General features: G+C 63.9%; 3 protein-coding genes across 9 annotated transcripts; all 3 read right to left on the bottom strand.

Annotated features, from left to right (window-relative positions):
- Positions 1–184: 184 nt before the first annotated feature.
- Positions 185–3,684, bottom strand: SPEM2 (SPEM family member 2). 4 transcript variants are annotated; one of them, XM_027047601.2, is made up of 4 exons: positions 2,062–3,684; positions 1,835–1,946; positions 1,682–1,739; positions 185–1,392 (listed from the first exon to the last, which is right to left on the bottom strand). In XM_027047601.2, exons 1-4 carry the CDS (start codon positions 2,095–2,097, stop codon positions 243–245), a joined length of 1,356 nt encoding a protein of 451 aa, XP_026903402.1. In that variant the 5' UTR covers positions 2,098–3,684; the 3' UTR covers positions 185–242. The 4 variants fall into 4 exon arrangements, with proteins under 4 accessions (XP_026903402.1, XP_026903403.1, XP_026903401.1 ...); XM_027047602.2 differs by having other exon boundaries at positions 185–1,254; XM_027047600.2 differs by lacking the exon at positions 1,682–1,739 and having other exon boundaries at positions 185–1,540.
- Positions 3,685–3,833: 149 nt separating this feature from the next.
- SPEM1 (spermatid maturation 1) lies at positions 3,834–5,145 on the bottom strand. Of its 2 annotated transcripts, none has more exons than XM_027047603.2 (3): positions 4,946–5,145; positions 4,791–4,848; positions 3,834–4,574 (listed from the first exon to the last, which is right to left on the bottom strand). In XM_027047603.2, the coding sequence occupies exons 1-3, from the start codon at positions 5,087–5,089 to the stop codon at positions 3,862–3,864; spliced, it is 915 nt and encodes a 304-aa protein (XP_026903404.1). In that variant the 5' UTR covers positions 5,090–5,145; the 3' UTR covers positions 3,834–3,861. The 2 variants fall into 2 exon arrangements, with proteins under 2 accessions (XP_026903404.1, XP_026903405.1); XM_027047604.2 differs by having other exon boundaries at positions 4,955–5,145.
- A 394-nt stretch (positions 5,146–5,539) lies between these two features.
- On the bottom strand, positions 5,540–20,414 carry NLGN2 (neuroligin 2). 3 transcript variants are annotated; one of them, XM_027047588.2, is made up of 8 exons: positions 19,450–20,413; positions 16,347–17,045; positions 13,441–13,491; positions 11,163–11,312; positions 10,804–10,989; positions 10,481–10,673; positions 9,535–10,131; positions 5,540–8,627 (listed from the first exon to the last, which is right to left on the bottom strand). In XM_027047588.2, exons 2-8 carry the CDS (start codon positions 16,798–16,800, stop codon positions 7,754–7,756), a joined length of 2,505 nt encoding a protein of 834 aa, XP_026903389.1. In that variant the 5' UTR covers positions 16,801–17,045; positions 19,450–20,413; the 3' UTR covers positions 5,540–7,753. The 3 variants fall into 3 exon arrangements, with proteins under 3 accessions (XP_026903389.1, XP_053067784.1, XP_026903390.1); XM_053211809.1 differs by having other exon boundaries at positions 16,347–16,479; positions 19,450–20,412; XM_027047589.2 differs by lacking the exon at positions 13,441–13,491 and having other exon boundaries at positions 19,450–20,414.
- Between the last annotated feature and the right edge of the window lie 500 nt (positions 20,415–20,914).

The following is a 20,914-nucleotide window of genomic DNA, read 5'->3' as shown; positions in this document are numbered from 1 at the left end:
TGCGTGGCACGGGACCGTGGGGCCTGCGGGGGCCGGGGGGGGGGGGGGGCGTGGCCGCCGCCGAGGGGAGCCTCACGCGGATAAGGGGACACTGGCTTCTCGTGTCAGGAAGCCAAGAGCGGGGACCCGGGCTGGCAGGAGGAGGGGGCGATTCCAAGCCACAGAACATCACAGCGCTTCCTGGACTTTGTTGCTCTTTATTCCTCTCTCCACGCCCCCCCACCACCCGTGTTCCCCGCCGGTCAGTGGAGTTTCCCGTTCCGGCTCCTGTGCAGGGAGGGCCTGGAGGCCGAGGTGCGGGGGGGCGGCAGGGAGCTGGCCCGCGCTCTGCTCTCCTGGACCTGCCGCTTCAGCTCCAGGCTGTCGTATACCTGGTAGCTGCCATTGGCCCCCGGGGTCCGGCTGAGTGGCCTGAAGGTGGGCTGGGCTGGGGGCGGCTCCGGAGCCTGGACTTCGGGCAGGGGCTGGGAGGAGCGGGGCAGCAGGGCTGAGCCGGGAGCCGGGGCCCGTCGGTGGGAGGTCTCGCCCAGCACGGTGAGGGATGCGGTGGTCAGAGGGTGCCGGGCGGGCGTTGCCTCGGTGCATTCGCCCCTCCGGCGCCGAACCTCGTGGGGGTCCCGGGCGCCGTAGCCCAAGTGCCCCGTGGATGGGTGGGGGCTGCGGTTGGACTGGCTGTGAGCGTGGCCAGGGAGGCTCTGCCAGTGGGCCTGGGGGCAGCAGGGCTCCCGGGCCTCGGGCCGGGACCCCCGGGGCACCAGGGCACAGGGGGGTCCGGAGCCCTCCAGACCACGCCACCGCTGATTCCGGGAGTCATGGAGTAGCTGGGCCCCTGAGGGGTAAGGGCTGTGTCCCGCGGGGACCCGGGGGGGGTCGGGGGGCAGCCGGCGGACGGGTGGTGGAGACGGGGTCCGCTGCTCAGCCTCCAGATTGCCCCAGATTCGGGACTGGGGGCAGTGGGGCCCATAGGACTGCAGCCTCAGCTCCGACTTGGCCTCCACGCGCTTGGGCATGCGGCGCGGCTCAGGTGACAGGTACAGAGAAGGTGGTGGCAGGCTGGCCAGGATCCCACCCTGGCGGCCCCACAGCCCCAAGTTGGAGGGCAGGCCCACCGGCTGGTAGAGCCCTCTCCAGCCCCGCCATGGGTACTTGGGGTGCGGGAAGGATAGGTCATCCTCCTCCAGACAGGAGTCTAGGTTGTCCTCATCAAAGGAGGGCACTGGCCGCAGCTGTGACATCTTGGGGCTGTGACAGTGACTGTGGAAGACGGAGCGGTTGGGGGGAAAATGCCTATGGTTCCTCAGTCCCCACTGGTGGCTGCAGGGGCGGTGGTGGCTGGGGTGCCGGCCACGGCGGTGGCTGCAGCGGCGGTGGCGGCGACAGCTGCAGCGGGGGCTGCGGAGACAGCGGTAGGAGGAAGAGCGATGGCAGGTGGGCCGGGCCATCTTCACTTCTACAGGGTCCAGGGCACAGTGGATGTGAACGTCTTGGGTCTTGGCCGGGGCGTCTTTGGGGGAACCTTCGGAAGCCTGGAAGATTTCATCTGGGGGCGACGAGAGTCCGTGAGGACAGGGTGAATGTCAGAAGAGCTCGGGGTTGGGAACAGTGCGGCCTGGGTTTCTAGGGTGGTGACGGTGGCCTCGGGGGGAGGGGTGTCCCCTACCTCTCTTGCTGCCATACTCACTTTTCAGATGAATCCAATGTATCATCTTGTCTAAGGCATTCTGGAGTCCATGCCACATCTGGGGGTACGGTGGGGTGGGAGTGAAGACCACGTCCGCCCCCAGCCCTCTCCACCCCGGGGTGGCGGGGTGGCCCACGGCCATGCCTCACTGACCGCAGTTACCACGTTGATCCCAATGTTGACAAGAATGACGAGACCCAGCAGCAGGAGCAGTAAGTCGTTGGCACCCTGGGGAGCTTCTTGGTATTGACTGCAGGACCCCAGGCTGTCATAATAGAGCTGGTTTTCCATGGTGGGGGGGTCCTAGGGCCACCTGGGCCACCGCGCCCCCCCCCCACCCCGACCACACTGTGCTCATGCCAGGACCTGGGGACACCTACCAGCTGGTGAGGCTGTTGGGTCACAATGAGGCACATGGCAGGGGAGTCACAATGAGCGTCTGGCAGCTCCTTTATCCACTTGGCTTGCTCTTTACATGGCCGTCTCTGACCTTGGCTGCGACCTGATGGGAGTCCAGTCCCCAGATACCCCAGAGCTCCCTCTGTCTCTCTGTCTCCATAGGGCTTTGCTTAAGTCAACACCTGATTGCGGATTTGCAAAATATGGTAGCTGTGGGCACAAGACAGTCTTCATAGGGACCGAATCAGCCAGAAAGGATTTCCTCCAGTGCATTGTTCTTTCGAGACCTTAGGGCAGCTTAGTAGCCTGATGGAACTCTCCACCCGCGCCCACTTGGGGCCAGCAGCTAAGGTGACAGCGAGAGTCCCCTCTAGGGTTGCAGTTTTCGCTCCCTGTCCTGCCAGTGGCTGCAGCCATAGGCGTGGTGGTCACTGAACCCAGCGACCGCTTCGCTTCAGAGCAAGACTGACCACCGCCTTGCCGGGGTCGCTCGGCCAGGGACCACCGCCAACCGTGGTCTCTCCCCTTCCTAACCAACTGCCCTCCCACTGGCCCATCCCTCCAAGTTGAAACACTGTTGGCTCCCACCTTAAGAAAAAAAAAACTCATGAAATACACAAAGCACAGCACAGATGTAATTGTCGATGTGCCAGAAGGAGTCTTCTTTTAAACCAGGTTCGTCGCTGGGGGTCCGTGCAAGTGGTGCCCCGGGGACCTCTAGTCTTTGGTTGGCTCGAGGAACAACTCAGCAAAAATAAAGGAAGAACCGACGGGCAGGGCGTTTCCCCTCCAACCTCCAAACGCCTAGTAGGGACATACTCACTGAAGGGAATCAGCTTAAAGCAGGCTGATTCACAAAGGGCCTTCCAGAACTCCACCTGCTCCGGAAGGTGAAGTCCAAGCTGCTTCCGCCTGGGCGCCTGCCCTCACGTGGCTTCCCTTCCCTAAGGTCGTGCCTGTGCACGTGTACGTGGGTGCATGCCTGTGACCCCAACTGTCTAGGAGTGGGGTAGGGCCTGGGTTTCCCTGCTCTCTGTGGATGGAATATTCTGATGAGTTCACACGGCAAGCTGAGGAAGGTGGGAGATTCTGCTGGGCCAGGCTGACTCGGTGGCCGTGAAATCTACCCGCGGGAGCAGTGCCCGGAGCCTCAGGGGCCGCGAGGTTGATCCCTGGTGTCTGTGTGACCGCGAATAAGTCTCTTATCCTCTCTGAGCCTCGCTCTCCTCATTGTGACAGGCAGGTGCTAATCAGAGGAGCGAAGTCACAGAGAATGTCCCCAGGATTTCATCCTCTGCTCTGAGCCTACTCTAGGGTACGAGAACCTCAGGTCCCGGCCGGGAAATTCTGAAGGCCTGGATCTCTCGGTCGGCCGGCCACCCTCCAAGAAACCAGGGCTTTAAGAGGCAACCACACCGCGCCCTGTGGCTGCAGCCTACCTCTGGCGGAAACCAGGCCACTCGAGGGCTAGGGCCATGGGGATGGGGTCCCCCTCTAGTGCAGGTCTGCCTGAGGATCTGGGGAGGGATTTGGGGGACCTGCTCTGGGCACCAAGGGAAACGGGAGCTACAGGTGGGAACGTTGGAAGGAAAAAAGAGCTGTGGGCAGGGCCCAGGGCAGCCAAGAGGTGGATGAGGGTCCTTAGGGCTCTCTAGGCCCTGTTGCCAGGGAGAGCGTTGTCTTAGCGACCAGGGCTTTTGGGTGCCGTGGGGACCCTGGCACCCCCCTCCCCACCACACCATCACAAACCACCTCCTCTCTTCCTTTTATTTGTCTCCCGGTCACCTCTCTGCCAGGGAACGGTGTACCCAGTCCTTGCCCGTCCCCTCGGCATTGCCGGACTTGGAGATCAGCGGGTAGCAGTGGGACAGGGCCTCTACCTCGCGGGTCAGCTCCCGGAGGCGCCGCCTCACTTCTCGGGCGTCATACAATACGCGGCGCGAGGAGGGGCGCCCGGGGAGGTCTGGGACGATTGCGGGGCCCCGGGCAGGAGGCGGGGCCGGAGGGGCAGGGGCGCCCTCCTCCTGCTCGGCCTGGGTCCCCGCCCCCGCCCCCGCCCCACAGTTGTTGTGGCTCGGGGCCTTTGGGCTCGGGGGTGGGGGGTTCACCGGGTACACGTAGGCCTCCAGGCCCAGCTCCGACGGCATCTCTCCTTTGAGGGGCTTTCCTTCTACGGTCTGCTGGAAGCGAATGGTGTGGGGAGCCCAGAGCCCCTGGGTGGATTGGAAGCTTTCCCAGTCTGCGCAGTGATCCCAGTTGTGGGAGCAGACTGCTGGGTGCCGATGTGGGGGCTTCTCCTCGTCGTCAGTGTCGGGGGCCCAGGCGACCGGGTGGTGCCCCTGGCGCCTCGAGGAGCCCCTGTGGCGATGGCGGCGAGTGGGTGGGGGAGTCACGTTCATTTTCACAGGGTCCATGGTGCATCGAAGGTGGACCGCAGGGGTGCTCTGTTTCGGAGGCTGGGTCTGCTTCTCAGGTGAGGATGGCTTAGAAGCTTCTGTGGATCAAGGGGAGGCGAGAGGCTGGGGCGGGGGGGGGGGGGGAGGAGGCTGGTTCCTCCAGGGATGGGGAGGGCAGGGTGCAGGGTGGGGGGAGAGGGGGCACCGCCGTGGGGTCTGAGAGGGGAAAGCTGGAGAGGAAGGGGCCGGCTCAGGGTCAGGCCTGGAGACCCCTGGGTCCTGCCTCTCCTATGCCCCCAGCAGCCTCCGCTTACCTTTCTCATAAACAACATGGAACACCCGATGTAAGAAGGCGCGGAGTCTGCGCCAGAGCTAGGCGATGGAGAACACAATGACCCCAGGCAGGCCCCAGCCACCAGGCCCTCCCCCAGCCCTCCTGCCGTCCCCCTCCCGCCAGAACCGCCCTGACCAGCGTCACCATATTGATGCCAATGTTAATGCAGATGATGAGACCCAGCAGCAACAGGATGGAGTTGCCCAGGTCCTGACAGCTGTTGGTGCTGGAGCTGGGATATGAGGCCCACCCAGGCCGTGGCCGCTCAGCCATGGCCATGGGGGTCCCTAGGGCCACCGGGGCCCCTAGGCCCCCAGCCCACTGTGCCCACAGCGTCTGCCTGCCCGCCCGCCCGCCTGTCCCAGAAGCTCCTGGGGGTAAGCGGGTCACAATGATGCCGGGGCTCTCCCTCACAATGTGCCAAGAGGGAGAGTCTTGGGCCCGTGGCTGACCCTCTGGCCTGTCTGCTGCCCGCCCCCATCAGCCCCTGCCCGCTCCTCCTCTACACCAGGCTCAGCCCCTGCCCACACCTGGGCCCCGAACGGAACTCCCCAAACAACCCTGCCACCATAGCAGCCTCACCCCAGCACCCTCTCCCCCTTTCTCTCAGCCTTCGAAGCCATCAGCCGAGATGGGCTGTGGGCTCCGACTGCCTCCCCGGCGCGGGCAGGGGGGCCTCCCGACGGCTCGTTTCCTCGGGCCCCCACCCCCATCAGAGCACGCACGAACAACAGTTAAATTTTTATATTTACAATATTCTCTTCATCTTTTGCCAGGTTTAAAAATGTGTACAGAGCCGCGAAGGGTTGGGGCAGGGACATGGGATTGTCAGGGGGTTGTTCTGGGGAGAGGGGCTGGGCATTGGAGTCCGTGGCTGAATCATGGGGTCCCCCAGCCCCCCTCCCGTGCCCCAGCTTGGGGGGGGCATCTGTCTACAGGGTTCGGGGCCCAGGTCCCTAGCATTTAGAGGACGTGGCTGTTTGGAGAGGAGCTAGACCAGGCAAGGGAAGGGGGCAGAAAAGAACTAAGTCTCCATGGGGGAGGTGGGAGAAGGGACAGTCAGGAGGCAAGGGCTTTGGGGAGCCAAGGCCAGGGGTTCTGGACCCGGGTGTGGAAGACAGCACCCCACCCCCTACTCAAGTTTGGCACAAACCCGCAAAATGCCAGCAGGCGAGGATGCTCCTCCTGCTGATGTCCCTTCAAACCCTTCCTGACGACGTTCCTGTCCCCAGAGGCCCAAGCCCTTTGTCCTGGGGCACCTCCTTCCCGGGCAGTCACCTCACACATGTCCTTTCAGATTCTCCCTGCTGCTGTCTGCCCAGGCCCCGCCCCCCACTGCCCCTCCATCTGTTCCTGGGCACGGCTGACCTCATTCTCTCTCCAACCTGTCCCTCGAAGCCTCGCCCCCCTGCTCTCCCCCGCGCCTTTCCTTGAGCCCTGGCCGGCTGAGGGAAGGGGGGGCCAGGTCAGAGAAGGGGAGGACATCCAAGGGGAGATGGTGGTCTGACATCGAGACGGGATGGCTTCAAAGAGGGAGACAGGGTTGGGGGATTAGGACACCGAGGCACCGAAGGAGGGGATGAGACACAGTGAAGAGCGGAGACACAGGCGGGACCCTTGTAGCTGCCGCTTCCCCTCCCCCCCCCACCCCGTGTCCCCCCCTGTCTCCACAGTTACCTGCCCTGGCCCAGGACTGGGGAATCCTTGGCACGTTTTGAGGGTCTTCCCCCCACCCCACCCCTCAAACCCACCTACGCAGTTTGGCACGGATGAGCAATGATCTGAGGACTGAGGGAAAGGCTGTCCTCAGACCCCAGTGAGGGCTTTGGTCAAACATGCATGGCCTCTGTGGGTGGCACGCCATGCCCCCCCAACTTAGCATCTCTTGGAGAGGGGCAGAGCTCTGCCCCCAGGAGTTGTACATCCCCCCCCCCCCAGCTTCTGTCTGTCGGGAGTCTGTCCCCACCTGCCGGGTGGGGAGGAACGGGGCGCTAGGCCTTCTTGGACCTGGCGGGGAGGCCAAGGAGCGCCGGAGAGCCGGGGGCCGTCCGCATGGGAACACACACATCCACATGCAAGAAGGCGTTTCCACCCAGAGAAATGTGTCCCGGACCCGTGGGGAAACAAGTTCCCCGTGGAGCACGGGGGTGCACGGATCTCCTCCCTCCCTCCCCTGGCAGGGAATCTGTGTCTGTCGTCTGCGAAGGCCAGGCCCACCCAGAGAACGTGCTTCATCTGACATATGCCAGGGGTGGGGGGAATAAACATGCTTGGCTGGGGCAGAGGGGGGTGGGGCAGGGAGCCGGGGTGGGGGTGGGGGTGGGCGGGGGGGGGGGGGGGGGACTGTGATTTCCTCGCTGCTTCCCAGGCACCACCCTGCTGTGTCTGTCCGGTGGCCAAGGGTCACGGGTCCGTGAACACGCCATTTCCAGGGTCTCCATGGGGTGGGGGAGGGGAGGAGGTGGGAGAAGGCAGGAGGGAACGGGATTCTGGGGTACAAATCCCCGCAGAAACTCTTCGAGGGGGCCAACATGTGTCCAGGGCGGCAAAAAAAAAACCTCACCCTGCACATGGCAAAACGCACCCCCTCGTGAGAAAGCACACCTCCACGTGGGAAAATACTTCCACGTTTCCGCACACCTAAGACTGGTGTCCCAATGGAGGGGATGAAACGCCCCCCCCCGAGTTGTTCCGAGGCCCAGGTCCAGAGAAGAGAAAGGGCCTCTCGGCATCCTGGCGAGGAAAACCCGTGTCCACCTCATGCTCCTCCGCGCGTGACGCCCCCCGCCCCCGCCACTCCCCGCGCAGGAAAAGCCTGTCGCCGAGCGGTCCTCCCTGCCTCCCGAGCGAGCGGCACTGCCCGCCGGCGGGGGGTGGGGGGTGGGGGGGTTGGTGGGGGTGGGGGGACGGCTGGGGAGGAGGAGGGCCTCCCCCCGCCGCCCCCTATACCCGAGTGGTGGAGTGGGGGTGCGGTAGCGTGTTGTTGTGGCTGGTAGCGGTGGGGGGCGGCGGGGGGAAGGGCCCGAAGGGGTGGAGGGAGGGGGGCGGCGGCGGCGGCGGGGGCCCCAGGCCGCTGGGCAGCAGGGTCAGGGCCCCGGGGGCCAGCAGAGGCACGTCGTCCGGCGCCCGGCGCAGGGCCAGGGTGTAGTCGGGCGGGCAGGCGGGGCGCAGGGCCTCGGCGGGGTCCGCCCCGACGCCGCCCGCCCGCTTCAGCTGCAGCGACACGAGCTCCTCCTCGGGCGGCAGCTCGCGGCCGGCGGCGGGCAGCAGGGCGCCCCCTCCCGGCACGCCGGAGCCCGAGCCGCCCGGGGGGCTGAGCCGCCGGCACCGCAGCTCCTGCCGCCGGTCCCGCTTGTAGTAGAGCGCGGCGAAGGCGAGGATGTTGAGGAAGAGGAGCGAGGCGCCCACGGCCACCGTGACGCTGAGCTCCGTGGAGTAGTCTCGGGAGTCCCCCGGGAAGCGGTCGTAGGCCCGGGGCCCCGGCTCGGGCTCGGGCTCGGGCGGCAGCGTGGCGGGCGGCGGGGGCCGGCGGGTGCCCGGGGCGCCGGGCGGGGGGCGCGGCGGCCAGCGCGTGGCGTAGGGCGGCAGGCGCGTGGTGGTGGTGAAGAGCTCCGTGTGCAGGTTGTGCAGGTGCGGCACGAGCTCCAGCCAGAAGGCCACCTTGTTGGCGCGGTAGTTGTCGCGCACGCGCGGCTTCAGGCCGATGTGCAGGTACTGCTTCTCCTTGCTGTTGAACTTGCTCCACACGACCTCCTCGAAGCGGTTGGGCTTGGTGTGGATGAACTTGGTGTCCTGCGGCACCGGCTGGTTGGGGTCGCTGTGGGCACAGGAGGGCAGGGAGAGGGGGAGTGAGGGGGAGGCCCCGAGGGGGAGGGGGTGGGGGACGGGGTGTGTGTGTGTGTGTGTGTGTGTGCGCGCGCGCGCCCCACAGAGATGCGGAGAGCCCGGGACACGGAAGGAAAGCCAGAGAACACGAGACAGGAGGAGAGACAGCCAGTGAGAGGGGCAGCAGCTGCGACTGAGTGAGATGCACACATTTTAGAGGGGTGCCCGGGTGGCTCAGTAGGTTAAGCGTCGGACTCGGCTCAGGTCGTGATCTCACATCTCCTGGGTTCGAGCCCCGCATCGGGCTCTGGGCTGACAGCTCAGAGCCTGGAGCCTGCTTCGGATTCTGTGTCTCCATCCCCCTCTCTCTCCGTCTGTCTCTCTGCCCCTCCCCTGCTCGCGCTCTGTCTGTAGCTCTCAAAAATAAATAAAAACGTCAGAAACCGAGAGTCGAAGACACAGGAGAGAAACCAGCAGGCAAAAGGTAAACAGAAGAGAGAGAGAGAGAGGGAGAGGCATCCGTGGATTCGAAGAGACGGTGAGAGAGAGCCGGACAGACACAAATCCCCACACACGCTCACATACACAGCCCAGAGCATCAGACCGAGAGCAGAGTGTCCGGAGAGAGGGAGGAGGAGGGCGGGAGAGACAGACCCGGAGCCAAAGCCGCCAAGCGAGCCGCCCCACCCCGCGAAGGACAGGGCCCTCTCTGTCGGACCCCGCGGACGGTCAGTGCGTGGCACTGAGGAGGCGTCCAGCACGTGCCTGGGCGGAGAAGGGTCAGGGTTAGATGCCGGAATGATGACTGTGTGGGGGGCGCGAGGGAGACCGCGCGGAGGATGGAGGGTGTGCGCGCCTTGGCCTGCAGGGGGCGCCCACCCGGCCCCGCCGGCCCTCACCCGGTCTTGGCGAAGTTGGTCCAGTAGGTCATGACCACGGCGCTGAGCATGACGTCATTCTTGGAGAAGTTGCAGGGGAAGAGGTCGGTGGCGCCCACCATGGGCACGCCGAAGACGTAGGGTAGTTCGTCCCCGTGCGCTGCGTCCGCCCACTCGGGCCGGCCCTCCGCCTGGCAGTGGTGGTAGAAGGTATAAAAGTAGACCGGGGACTGGTAGTCAGCGTGCAGCTTGGCGGTGGCCACGGCCGGCGCCACCCACTGGTGGTCTGTAAAGAGCGCAAGCAGCGTCTTTCGGCGCATCTCGCCGTTGTCCCGGTCGGCCCAGTCCGTGTACATGAACTTGATGGTCTCTCGAAGCACATCCTTGCCCTCCGGATAGCCATACAGGTTGTCCACGAAGTTGGAGACGGTGAAGTCGAAGGCGCTGGCGGAGACGCCGTCCTCGCTCTCCGCCGAGTCCTCTACGAACTTGAGGCCTTCTCCTTGGTTGACACCAATGAGCATGTCATAGTTGAGGAATTCTCCCTGCTGCATGAGGATCTCAGGGTCATCGGGGACGACGTCACCGTCCACCACGGGCCCGAAGGCGATGTGGTAGCTGGGGAGAAGGGGTCAGGGTCTCATCACCTGCCCCCTGGCCTCCTCTCATCTCATAGCCTGCTGAGCCCTGTGCTCACAAGACCCTTCTCCCCTACTTAAAAATCTCCTGAGTCTTCAGGGTGCTTGGCCTCTCAGGAAGTCGTCCCTGAAGCACCTCATGGCACCGTGCGCCCCCTCGCTCTGTTTGGGCACCTCCACTTAGGGAAGGCTTCCGAGAGAAGAAGGCGGGGCCGGTGGGGGGGCCCGAAGCCCACCTCTCCTTGCCTGCGGGCACCTCTCACCCTCAACCTCCTTGGAACCAACAAGGCAAGTGAAGGCCTGGCCCGGGCCCTCTCCCACCCCCATACCGGGCGGGCTGCACATCCTGGTCCACCAGCTCCCGGGAAGGCTTCCGGCGCAGACACTCCACGGCCTCGGCGCTGTCCTCGCGGTCGCAGCCCACCTTGGCCGCCAGCAGCCGCGTGTACTTGAGCGGCTGGTAGTTGACCGACCAGCTGGAGATGGCGGTGCCGCTCTGGGCGATGGCCTTCTGGAACAACCCTGGCAGGGACAGGCAGACCTCAGGCTGGGCTGTGTTAGCCCAAGGCGGGAAGGGGGGGGGGGGGGGCGGGAGCATCCGAGTGTGGCAAAGGGGACGGGGAGAGGGGGCAGGCGGCGGGGTCGCCGGTACCTTCCGAATGGTGAGAGAGGATCAGAAGGTTGACACAGGAGGCCCCCGCTCCAGATCCAAAGATGGTGATGCGCTCGGGGTCACCCCCAAAGTGGGCAATGTTTTCGCTGAGCCAGCGCAGGGCCTGGATCTGGTCCAGGAGGCCGTAGTTCCCTTTCGCAGCCTGGTCCCCGGTGCTGAGAAAACCTGGGAGGAGAGGAGGAGAGGGCCTTCCTGGGGGTGTCGCAGCACCCCGGCCCCCTCTCTGGGCAGCCCAGTCTAGCCCAGAAGCCCTTCCGCTTCTGCCGGGTCGAGGGGAACACCGCCCGCCAGGGCCCCCTCCCAGACTCCAGCCCCTAGAGTTGGCCGTCCACCCTCACCGAGCACCCCAAGTCGGTAGTTGAGCGTGGCTACAATGACGTTCCCATAGGCGGCCAGGACGGAGCCGTCGAACATGTTGCCGGTGCCCTCCATGTAGGAGCCGCCGTGCAGAAACAGCATCACGGGCTTCTTCCCAGAGTCCCGGATATCTGCGTGGGGAGGGGGCGGGCGGTGGGCCAGGGTCGGGGGACAAGAGCACAGTCAGACCAGAAGCAGCACCGCCCAGCTCCTGGGGCTACGGAGGACCGGGCCCGGAGCTCAGGGGACGTGTTGCTCCCATCCCTGGGGGGGCAAGACCGGATTCCCCTCCCCCCCTCCCCGTCTAGCCCTGGCCGAAGGTCCCTCCTCACCTCCTGCCAGTCTGCCCCACGGCACGTCTCCCAATGCCACACAGACCTTCCGAGAAGCCTAAGAGGCCGGGGTGAGCGGGGGACCCTCCCCAGGGCATCTGCTGGACCCGGGGGACCCCCCAACCCACACACACACACGCAGCAAATCGCCTTCCCGCTCCTAGGGAGACCAGACTCCCAAGTCTGGCGCTAGGGATGCTGGGAGGGTCCTGGCCGCTCCTCAGACTCAGGCCTTGGGCCTCACGTCCACATGGTAGCCTGGTCTGTGGGTGAGGGGGTGCCAGCCTAGGGTCCCTGGGGGCTTGGTCTCCTCCCCGCCCTAATTCCTTTCTAGGTCACCTCCCCAGTTACCATGGCAACCCCCAGCCTAATTACTGTGCAGGAGGAGGCAGGGTGGGAGAGAGCCTGCCTGATAAAGCCAGGGCCCGGCTCTGTACTCTCAGACCGCCCCCCCCCCCACCCCGCAACAAACTGGCCTGACCCTGGGTTCTGCACTGGACATCCCTCTTGCCACGTCCCTAAAGGATCCCGTCAATCACTGCCACGTGCGGTAGGCCCTTGAGGCCCTCCAGACCACACCGAGGAGTGACAGATTCCAGAAGAGGGTGGGAGCCTGGGAGGGCCCGCCACAGTGGTCCCCAGGGCTATGGCAAGTACCCTCCCTTGCAGCCCCTCCCACACGATTCAGCCACAGCGCCAGGCTGGGGTCACCCATGGCCCCACGGGCCCTCCTCCTTCTTGACACCTGCCATGTCTGACTAGCCTGGGCATTCAACAAACGAGAGAGCCGGGCCTGGGCCTCCGCAGCCCATTCCCAGGGCCTCTGCTCACCTCCCTCCTGCTGGAAACTTTGCTCCTGCCACGAGGTCAGCCCGCAGGCCACTGAGACACTCCCCTCCACCCCTACGGACAGCTTTCCAGCCTCCAGTCTCTCAGGACCTTCTCTGCCACCTCCCCATGCCTGATGGGCTCTGCCCTGTCTGCGCCCTCTCCAAACCTCGTTCTTCCCCTTGCTCCAGACTCGGGCTGGAGTCCGCCCTGCAAGGCTCTCTCTTAAAGTCCTCAGTTTCTCCCCCTCCTCCCCACCCAGCACCCTCCACTCCCAGTGTGGGAGGAGGGGGGGGTCAGAAAGGGAAGGAGCAGGGAGGGGAGCTGGGGGGCGACAAGAATTCAAAACCAACAACAAAAAACAGGATCAAGAAAGAAGAAAGAAAGAAAAAAACAACACCCAAAAAACAAGAAGCTCTCGGGGGTGGGGGGGGGGGCAGATTCGACAAGAAAAGAAAAAAAAAACAAAAAACCCCCCAAACCCAAAAAGATCCATTTTTTTTTTCGGAAAAAAAGAAAAAAAGAAAAAAGTTCTTTGCATTTTTTTTTTCTTTTCAAAATTTTGCGGTGAAACTCCAAGCTATTGGGCCCTGCTGTCAAAAATTTCCAAATTCTTTAATTTGCTTCGAATGTTTGCGTTTCCTGCATCTGCTAGGCTTTTGGAAATCGTAGCAGGCTTTTGGTTCTGCCGTTTCAACTGGGCCACCAATTTGCCAACTTTAGATTTGTGTCTGTTTCAAATGGAGTCTTGCTCCAAATTAAAGTTTGTGTGGCTTTTTTGTTTTCTCCCTCAACTGTTACTCGTCACGAGTGGCAAACCAGCCCAAATTTCTGTCAAACGCTACACATCCAATTGTATTTTCACTTTCATTTTTGCTGCGTTTAGCTTTTCTTGCAGGTTCGCTAAGTGGGTCCAACATGGTTCAGATTGCGTTTTCGTTTCCAATTATTACAAATTTTTCTTTTCTTTTCTTTTTCGTGTTTAGTTGGGGACAACGACTTAGGGGCCTGGAGGGCTGCGGGGGCATTTAGTTAGGGGCAGGGCCGTGACCGTCCTCTTATCAGCAACCACATGCAGCAGCCGGATTTTTAAATCTACCTGTGTCCGGCGGATTGAGCGTCGCCTCGTCACGTTTTTTTGTGAGCGGACCTAAGACCGGGAACACAAAACAGAGAAAAAAGGACAATTTTGTGGGGAAAGATGGGGGTCGGGGGGAGGTGGTGGATGGGGAGGGGAGGGCAGAAAGCAGAAAAGGGGAGGGTGGGGGCAGAAAAAATAAGCCGAAAAAAGCAAAATTTGGTCGCAAGAAAAAGAAACCAAGAAAAGAGAAAAACGTTTCTACAACCCGATTTTGTTCCCCTTCCCGGAAAAAGTCATGCCCCAAAGAAAAGGCTGGTTTTGGAGGGGGGGGGGGGGGGGGCGGGGCCTGAGTGGGCTGAAGCCTGTTTTAAAGACATTGACTTGGCTTGTCGAAGTGTTTGCTAATCGCTGGAAATTAAGCGGTGTTAGAGGTGGGGGTGGGGAGGGGAGGGGAGGCCCACCCGAGCCCGGGTCACCAAGGCCAGCTGTACCACGGGGCCACCACTTGCACAGGCCCTCTTCAGGGCCCGAGCGGCACCTGCCTGCTCCCCCAGACTGAGAGACGGGGGCTGCAGCGGAAAGGACCGATCCGGGTGGCAGAGCAGAGACCCCCCACTCCCGAGCTCGCAGCCTCTGGAGGCCCTCAGCTGCCCACCGGAGGGCTGGGGGTAGGTCAGTCGGGCCTCCCGCCCGCCTGCCCAGCCTCTCACCCGCCAGCACGCCTCTCCCTTCCGCACTCACGGGCCTGGCTTCTCACCCCACCTCCCCAGTGTGGGGCGAAGCAGGGAAAGGGGTCATCAGGTCTTGCCCTCCATTCCACCTCTTCCCTCTGCACCCCCCAACCTCCCCCCTTACCCAGGCCTACTCTCCCCCACCCCGGTCCAGAACGATAAACTTCCCACCAGGGTCGTGAGCACCTCCCCCCACCCCACCCCGCCACTGCTCTAACGCCAGAAAGCGCCCCCTCCCCAGTTCGGGGTTCGGTCCCCACATAGGGAACAGGAAACACAGTGCCCTGACACATAAGGTGCCAGCCAGAACGTGCCGGGAGGCACAAAGTGTGCCCCTTGTCAAGGAAAGGCCCCAGACTGGGCTCGCAGTTTGGTTTCAGGTTTCTCCCAGACTGGGGAATGGTCAGGGGAGAGCTAGAGCCCAGAAATCGGAGGGGTCCCCCCCCCCCCCAGTCCCCCCGGCTGATTGATCTCTCCGCATTGACATAAGGACCAGCGCGGGGAGGGACGGGTCCGCAAGGCCTAAGCCAGTCTGTGGAAGGCTTCTCCCAGCTGGCGGTGATGGCCCCATAGGGACCCAGTAGGATCAGGAAGCGACTGGGGATGAAGTCAGCAGGGCACGTGTGGGCGTGAGAATGTTGTGCGTCCGTGCCCGCGCGTGCGCCAGCGCGAGGGCGCGCCTGCCTGAGTCAACCTCTTCCTCCCAGAGCTGATGTGAGGATTCAGTGAGATCACCTGAATGTGTCAGGCCCCAAGCAGGTCTGTGATAAGAGACGGTTAAAAATACCGAAGGTGTGGGCGTGGGTGGCGTGGGGGCAAGGTGGACAGCCCATTGGTGGGAAGTACCGGGTGGACGACTCACAGGCCATCGTTAGGGGTAGGTAGGCTGTCGGGGTGGGAGGCCCGTGAGAGGGCAGGGGGGCGGGGGGTGGACGGCCCTCACGTGGAGGGGGTCGCGGTATTGGGGAGGAGGTGTGGGGTGCATTGAGGTGCTTGGAATCTGGGTAGGATTGCAGTAGGTGAGACTTCTGAGCGTCGTGGGCATGGGTTGCTAGGAGGCATGGTTTCTATGGGAAGGGTGGTTACGGTGTTGGGGTGCATGGCTGGTACAAGGAACACAGGGTGGCTGGAACGGAATGTGTTGGGCGTGAGGTGTCCGAGCACTGGATCTGTGGGTAGGGGAAAGGGCCGTTGGGCGCACTGTCACAGCCTGAGTCGTGATGCGAGTCCCTTCCTGGGACTAGGAAGGGTTGGGGTAACCGACGCCTGGGAGGTGTTGAGGGTGCTGGGGACTGTGGTGTGAATGGCCACGTGCGGGGTTACTCCCGTAAACGCTCTCGCTAGATCACGTGATCCATAGGTGGCGGTGTGGGGGTGTTCTGGAGTAATGATATGGGGGTGTTCGTGGACATAGACGGAAGCAGTGATACAAGGATATCATATAAGGACAGCTGGAAGGTACCCTGAGAGATACCCCGTGTGCTGAAGGCTGGCCCGGGGAGAACTTTCCGGGCAGTGTGCTGGGGGCCGTGTGCCCTGCCGGGGCGCACCTCACGAGGGCAGCCCGCTCCAGAGCCCTGAGGGAAAGATGTTCTGATGGGGATGGGTGTGCTGGGCTCTGAATGGAGGGGCCCCTGGCGAGGCGGGGGAGGGGGGGGTCCCTGATCCTTCAGGGGTGCACAGGGGTCAGGGGACAGAGCTGCCTGAAGAGGAGACGCTGAGCTCGGGTGAGGCCCTCTGGATGCGATGTGGGAGGTGGCAGTCTGTCCAAGCACACCTGGAGGAAAGGGAGTCTCTGTCTGTCTTGAGGGGCAGAAGTCACTAAAGTGGGTATTCCTCGGGAGGAGCCCAGGCCTGGGCGTGGGAGGTGGCACAGAGCTGGAGTGGGCGTCTAGGCGGGTAACAGGTCCTTCGGATGCCTGGTCACCCTCAGGGGCCACTCTGTGCGCGCCTTTGCGAGGATGGGGTCGCTAAGCCCCCCAGAGAACGTCCGGGGTGGTTGTCTGTGGGATGCGTTCCTGGGACTGCCCGCCAGGCGCCCGGGGCCACCCTCGGAGGGCACTTGGCGCCCGCAGGCACACAGCGCCTCTCACGGCCCCCCCCAAAGGCCAGCAGGGGCCGGCGCCCGAGGGTCCGCATGCGCGTTTGTGGCCTGCGTCCACGGGGTGCCCCGCCTGGTGCCCGCGCCCTTACCGTCCTCGGTGGGCACGTAGAGGTTCAGATACAGGCAGTCCTCGCTCTGGTTCTGCACGTAGGTGGCGGCCGCCTCCAAGTTGTCGGTGAACCACACAGGCAGCATGATTGCGGGCAGCGCCCCGTGCAGGTTCTGCGGGCAGGCGGGCGGCAGGGTGGTGGCGTTGCGCACGCCGGGCCACGAGGCGGGGGCCTCGGGCGGCTGGAAGCGGCGGGCGCCCAGGGGTGGCGTGGCGTAGGGTACGCCCAAAAACTGCACGACGGGGCCCAGGATCTCGTTGTTGAGCTCACGGCGCACGCCGCGCACTCTCCCATAGGCCGTGTTCACCACTGGGAAGCGCTCCTCCCCGAGGCTGCTGAGGCCCAGACCCGGGCCACCCGGGGAGCCGCCAGGACCCCCTCCCCCCCGTTGAGCCCCTGCCAGCCCCACCAGACACAGCGCCAGGAGCCACATGCTGATCGGGGGACCCCCCCTCCCTCCCCGGGACCCCCCCCCTCGGAGAGAGAGAGAAGGGGGGGGAGAGGGAGGGAGGCCCCCCTTGCCCCAGGAGGGGGGAAGGGGGTGGGGGAAAGGAGGGAGGAGGGGGGTGGGGAGGGACCTGGGTTAGACTGGACAGAGAAGGGGTCTGTTCCTCTCCATGGAGGGGGCGAGGGGTGGGGAAGGGGAAAGAAATGGGAGAAGGTGAAGGCAGGCCCGACCTGCGGGGGGGAGGAGGGACGGGGTATGCAAGAGACAGACAGACAGACAGAACAATAGGGAGAAGTGGAAGAAGGGAAGGGAAATTGGACAGGGCAGACAGAAGGGAATGGGGAAAACAAGAGACAAGTGGTTAGTGACTTGGAATCCACACCAAGTTGCCCCCCTTCTTCCACCGTCCGGCCCCCTAGTGCCTCCCCCTCCCACCCCAGCACCCCACCCCCAAAGCAGGGACCCAGATAGAAAAGTCTAAGGCTAGGGTAGGGTCAAGATGCAGCACAGGTCCAGGACAGAGCCAGAGGAGAAGCAGGCCAGCTCCCCAGAACCAGCCTGCCCCCCACCCTTCCAGCTGCTTTGTCCCTCCTAGGCAGGCGTTGCTGGGGGACTCAGGAGTCCCAGTTCCCACCTCCCTGGGAGGGATGAGAGAGACAAGGAAGAGAAAATAAAAATACCAAGCCATTAATTAGCAGGAAGTGGCGGGTTTGTTTATACGTGTTAATTACTCCTCAGCTGTAATTTCCAGGCACTGAACCCCCACCCCGGCCAGACTCGGGCCCTTCTTGGGACCACAGGAGCCCAGCACCTTTTCCTTCCTTCCACAGCCCATCCCCTAAGAATCTGTGCAGCAGGGTCGGGGCGGGGGGATCCCCTTTGCCCCAGGTGTTCCTCATTCCTTCCATCAGGAGTTAAGGTGCCTTGAGGCAGGGCCTCGAGTAGGCAGGGGATGCTGGAGGGGCAAATCCGGGGACAGATTCGTGATCCTGCGGCCGGTTGCCGGGCGACGGGATGCTGCCCCGCAATGTTACCTCGGCAACCGGCTGCAGCTTTAACCCTAGAGGGGGGTCTGGAGGAAGAGGGGAAGGGGCTGGCTTGGTCGCAGGGTACATTCAGGGCATGAGGGCAGAGGCGTGAGTTTTCCCCAACCTTAGCATAGAGAAAGAAGTGTATATGTTGAGGGGAGCGGGAGATTGGGGCCTGGAGAACCCTAAAAGATCCGCCTCTTGCCCCTTGTGGGCCAATCAGAGCCTAGCCCTAGTGACCAGGCCTCTGGCTGGGGAGAAGGGGTGCTGAGGTGGGTTTGGAGGGCATCACATGCGTCCACCCACTGCCCCCCTCCCACAGTCTCCAACAGCCTTGCACCCCAGACGCCTCTTCCATGCGTGGCATTTTGACCTCCGTCCTGGGGGGGGGTCAAACCTCGGCTTTCTGCTCACCCCATCTCAGCTACTGATGTCCCCTTCCCCTTGCCAGCCCCCCCACAGTTGCTGCTCTGATGCCTGGATGCTCAGGACAGCAGGGACAGGACAAGAGACAAGATCAGACCAAAGGGGCAGACACCCAGGTCATTCCAGCAAGCGCCCCCTGTCCCCCCCCCCCCCCAACAGCCGCCAAAGCTGTTTGCTGACGCGGGGTTTTCGGAGCCAGGCGCCAGCCCGCGGGTGGCTCTCTGCAGGTGTCAATTTATTCCAGAGCTGAGGACACAGGAATCCTTACCACACACACCCAATCGTGCCCTCCCCCTCTTCAGGTCCTCTTAAGCTCCTGTTCCCCCATCACCAGGAGGGGGCTTGGGGCTGGCTCCCTCAGGATCTCCTCTGTCCAAGCCAGGCTGGGTTCTGCTTCCATGGCCCTGCCTCCCCCCCCCCCCCCTACTAACATGGTCTGTTTCTGCCACCCCCCCCCCCTTTAAGGTACTTTGGGCCCCTGGCCTCCTCACTGCCAGCTTCTCTCCCTTCCCTCCCCTCCCCTCTCTCCTCTCCATGATGCTCCCTCGGAGCATCTTTCCCGGCCTCTTCCAGCTTGCTCTCGTTTCTGCCTTCAGTCCTTTCCCCTTCTCTCTTCTACGAATCTTTCCACATCTCCCTCCTCGCCGTGGCTCATCTTTCTCTCTCCTTCAAACCTCTTCCCCAAATTTCTCCCTTAAGCCCCTTCTACTTCTCTCTCTCTCTCCCCTCTTTCCCTCTGTCTCCCCCATTTTCTCGCCCCATCTCTGTCTGCCACATCTTTCTCCCCCTCCTTCTCCCTATCCCTCTGCCTTGTTCTCTCCATTCCTGCCCAGGCCTGACTCCCCCAGCCGGGGAGAATTGAGGGAGGGGGGCTCAGGCCGCAGCCCCCCCCCCCCTTCCTGCAGTGGGGAAAATGGCTTGGCCGGGAAGGGGAGAAGGAGGGGGAGGGGGAGATGGGAACACACGGGGTCTGTGGGCCCATTCAAAGGATCATTCATGGGCTGGAGAGAGGCAGAGACAAAGAGACCGAGACGCAGAGACACGGCGAGAGCATCCCTAGGCGGAGACACGCAGACAGAGCAGGCTGGGGGGAAACCAGGCGCAGGGAGAGAGATGGGGAAAAGGAGACCCCAGTGGACCGCCACGCACCCCCCTCCACCCGGCCCGGCTTAGCTCCTACCTGGCTCAGCCCTGGGGCCGTGGTGCCTCCATCCAGGGCTCCGAGTAGGGGGCGGATGGGCTTCGGGAGGGGGGCGGCGGCCTCTGAGCCCCCGCGGCCCCGCAGGCCCAGCCCCCGCCCGCAGCGCCTCACCGGGCGGGGGAGGGGGATCGCCCCAGCCCCGGGGGGCGGGGCCGGGATCCAGTCGATCCCCGGGGAAAGGAGAGGTAGGGGATGGGGTCAGGAGGAACCCGAGAACAGGGAACCCCGCAGTGGGGCCGGCGGAGCGAAGAGGGGGCAACGAGACAGGACTGGATTGGGGATCCACTGGCTCCGTGGGCCGGCTTCGAGGGACCAGAAGGTGGTACAGGCGGAAGATCCTAAGGGATCGGGTGCGGGAAGAGGTGTCCACGGCAATCCCCAGGGGCCCGGAGCCCGGGAGCGCAGGATCCGCGGTGCAGGGGCAGGGATCCAGCCGGAATCCTCGGGGAGGGGGAGGGATCTAGTCGATCCCGAGGGCGGGCGGGAGGGGGAGGTCCAGGGAGTCAGAGGAGGGCGGGAGCCGGGTCTGGAGCCCCGGGGTGGGGGTCGGCAGGGCTCCTAGGAGGGGCAGCGGGGGTAAAGGGGAGGCTTCGGGAGACGCTCAGCAGCCAGGAGGCCCGGACTCCTGGCTCCGCGCGCCAGGGCCCGCCCGCCCCGCGTCCATCCCAGCCCGAGAGTGATGATCCGCCGGCGGAGCAGCCGCAGCAGCCCCGCGCGTCACCGCGCGGCCGCCTCCCCCGCCCCCTGCGGAGAGAGCGGCGCACACCCCTCGCTCGTACCCGCCTGCCCGCCCGCCCTCCAGAGTGTGGGGGGATTGGAGACGGGAGAAGGGGGCGGGAGCGGACAGACCGACGGATGGACGGAGCGGGCCGGGGCAGGGTGGAGACATCGCCCCCACCGGGTCTCCCACCCTCCGGGCTCCCGCGGTTGGTGGGTTGGGGGCGGGTGGGGGGAGGGGGAGGGTGAACTCGAGGGGGCGGGGCATCACACGAAGAAGGCGGGGCATTGGGTCCGTGGGAGGGGCCATCTCGACAGTGGGCGGGGTTTTGACGGCGGTGGGTGGGGCTTGGTTACCCGAGCGGCCGCCTCCTTGTGAGAGTAGGCCTGGTTTAAAGCTGAAAAGGAGGAGCCAGTGGGGAAAGGGGCGGAACTCCGCGTGGGGACCGGGATCTTTGGAAATTGGCCGGAGGTGGGAGGGGGTAGGTATCGGAAGGAGCGATCAACTTTGAAAGTGGGCCAATCCGTGACGCAAATCCTCTAGTCCCGCCTCCGCGCCCCGCCCCTCACTGCTCGGCTCCTCCGACCCTGATTGGTTCTTGTTTCTCCGCCCGCCACGCGGCTTCGCCACTCAGCAGAGCTTTTACAAAGGCGCAAGTACCCGGGTGAAGAACTGGACGCCGGAATGAACACGTCCCGGATTGGGCACTTTTGGACATTATTTGCA

The sequence above is a fragment of the Acinonyx jubatus genome, chromosome E1, assembly GCF_027475565.1.
Source record: "Acinonyx jubatus isolate Ajub_Pintada_27869175 chromosome E1, VMU_Ajub_asm_v1.0, whole genome shotgun sequence".
NCBI classification, from domain to species: Eukaryota; Metazoa; Chordata; class Mammalia; order Carnivora; family Felidae; genus Acinonyx; species Acinonyx jubatus.
This window is presented reverse-complemented; position numbering and strand designations above follow the sequence as displayed.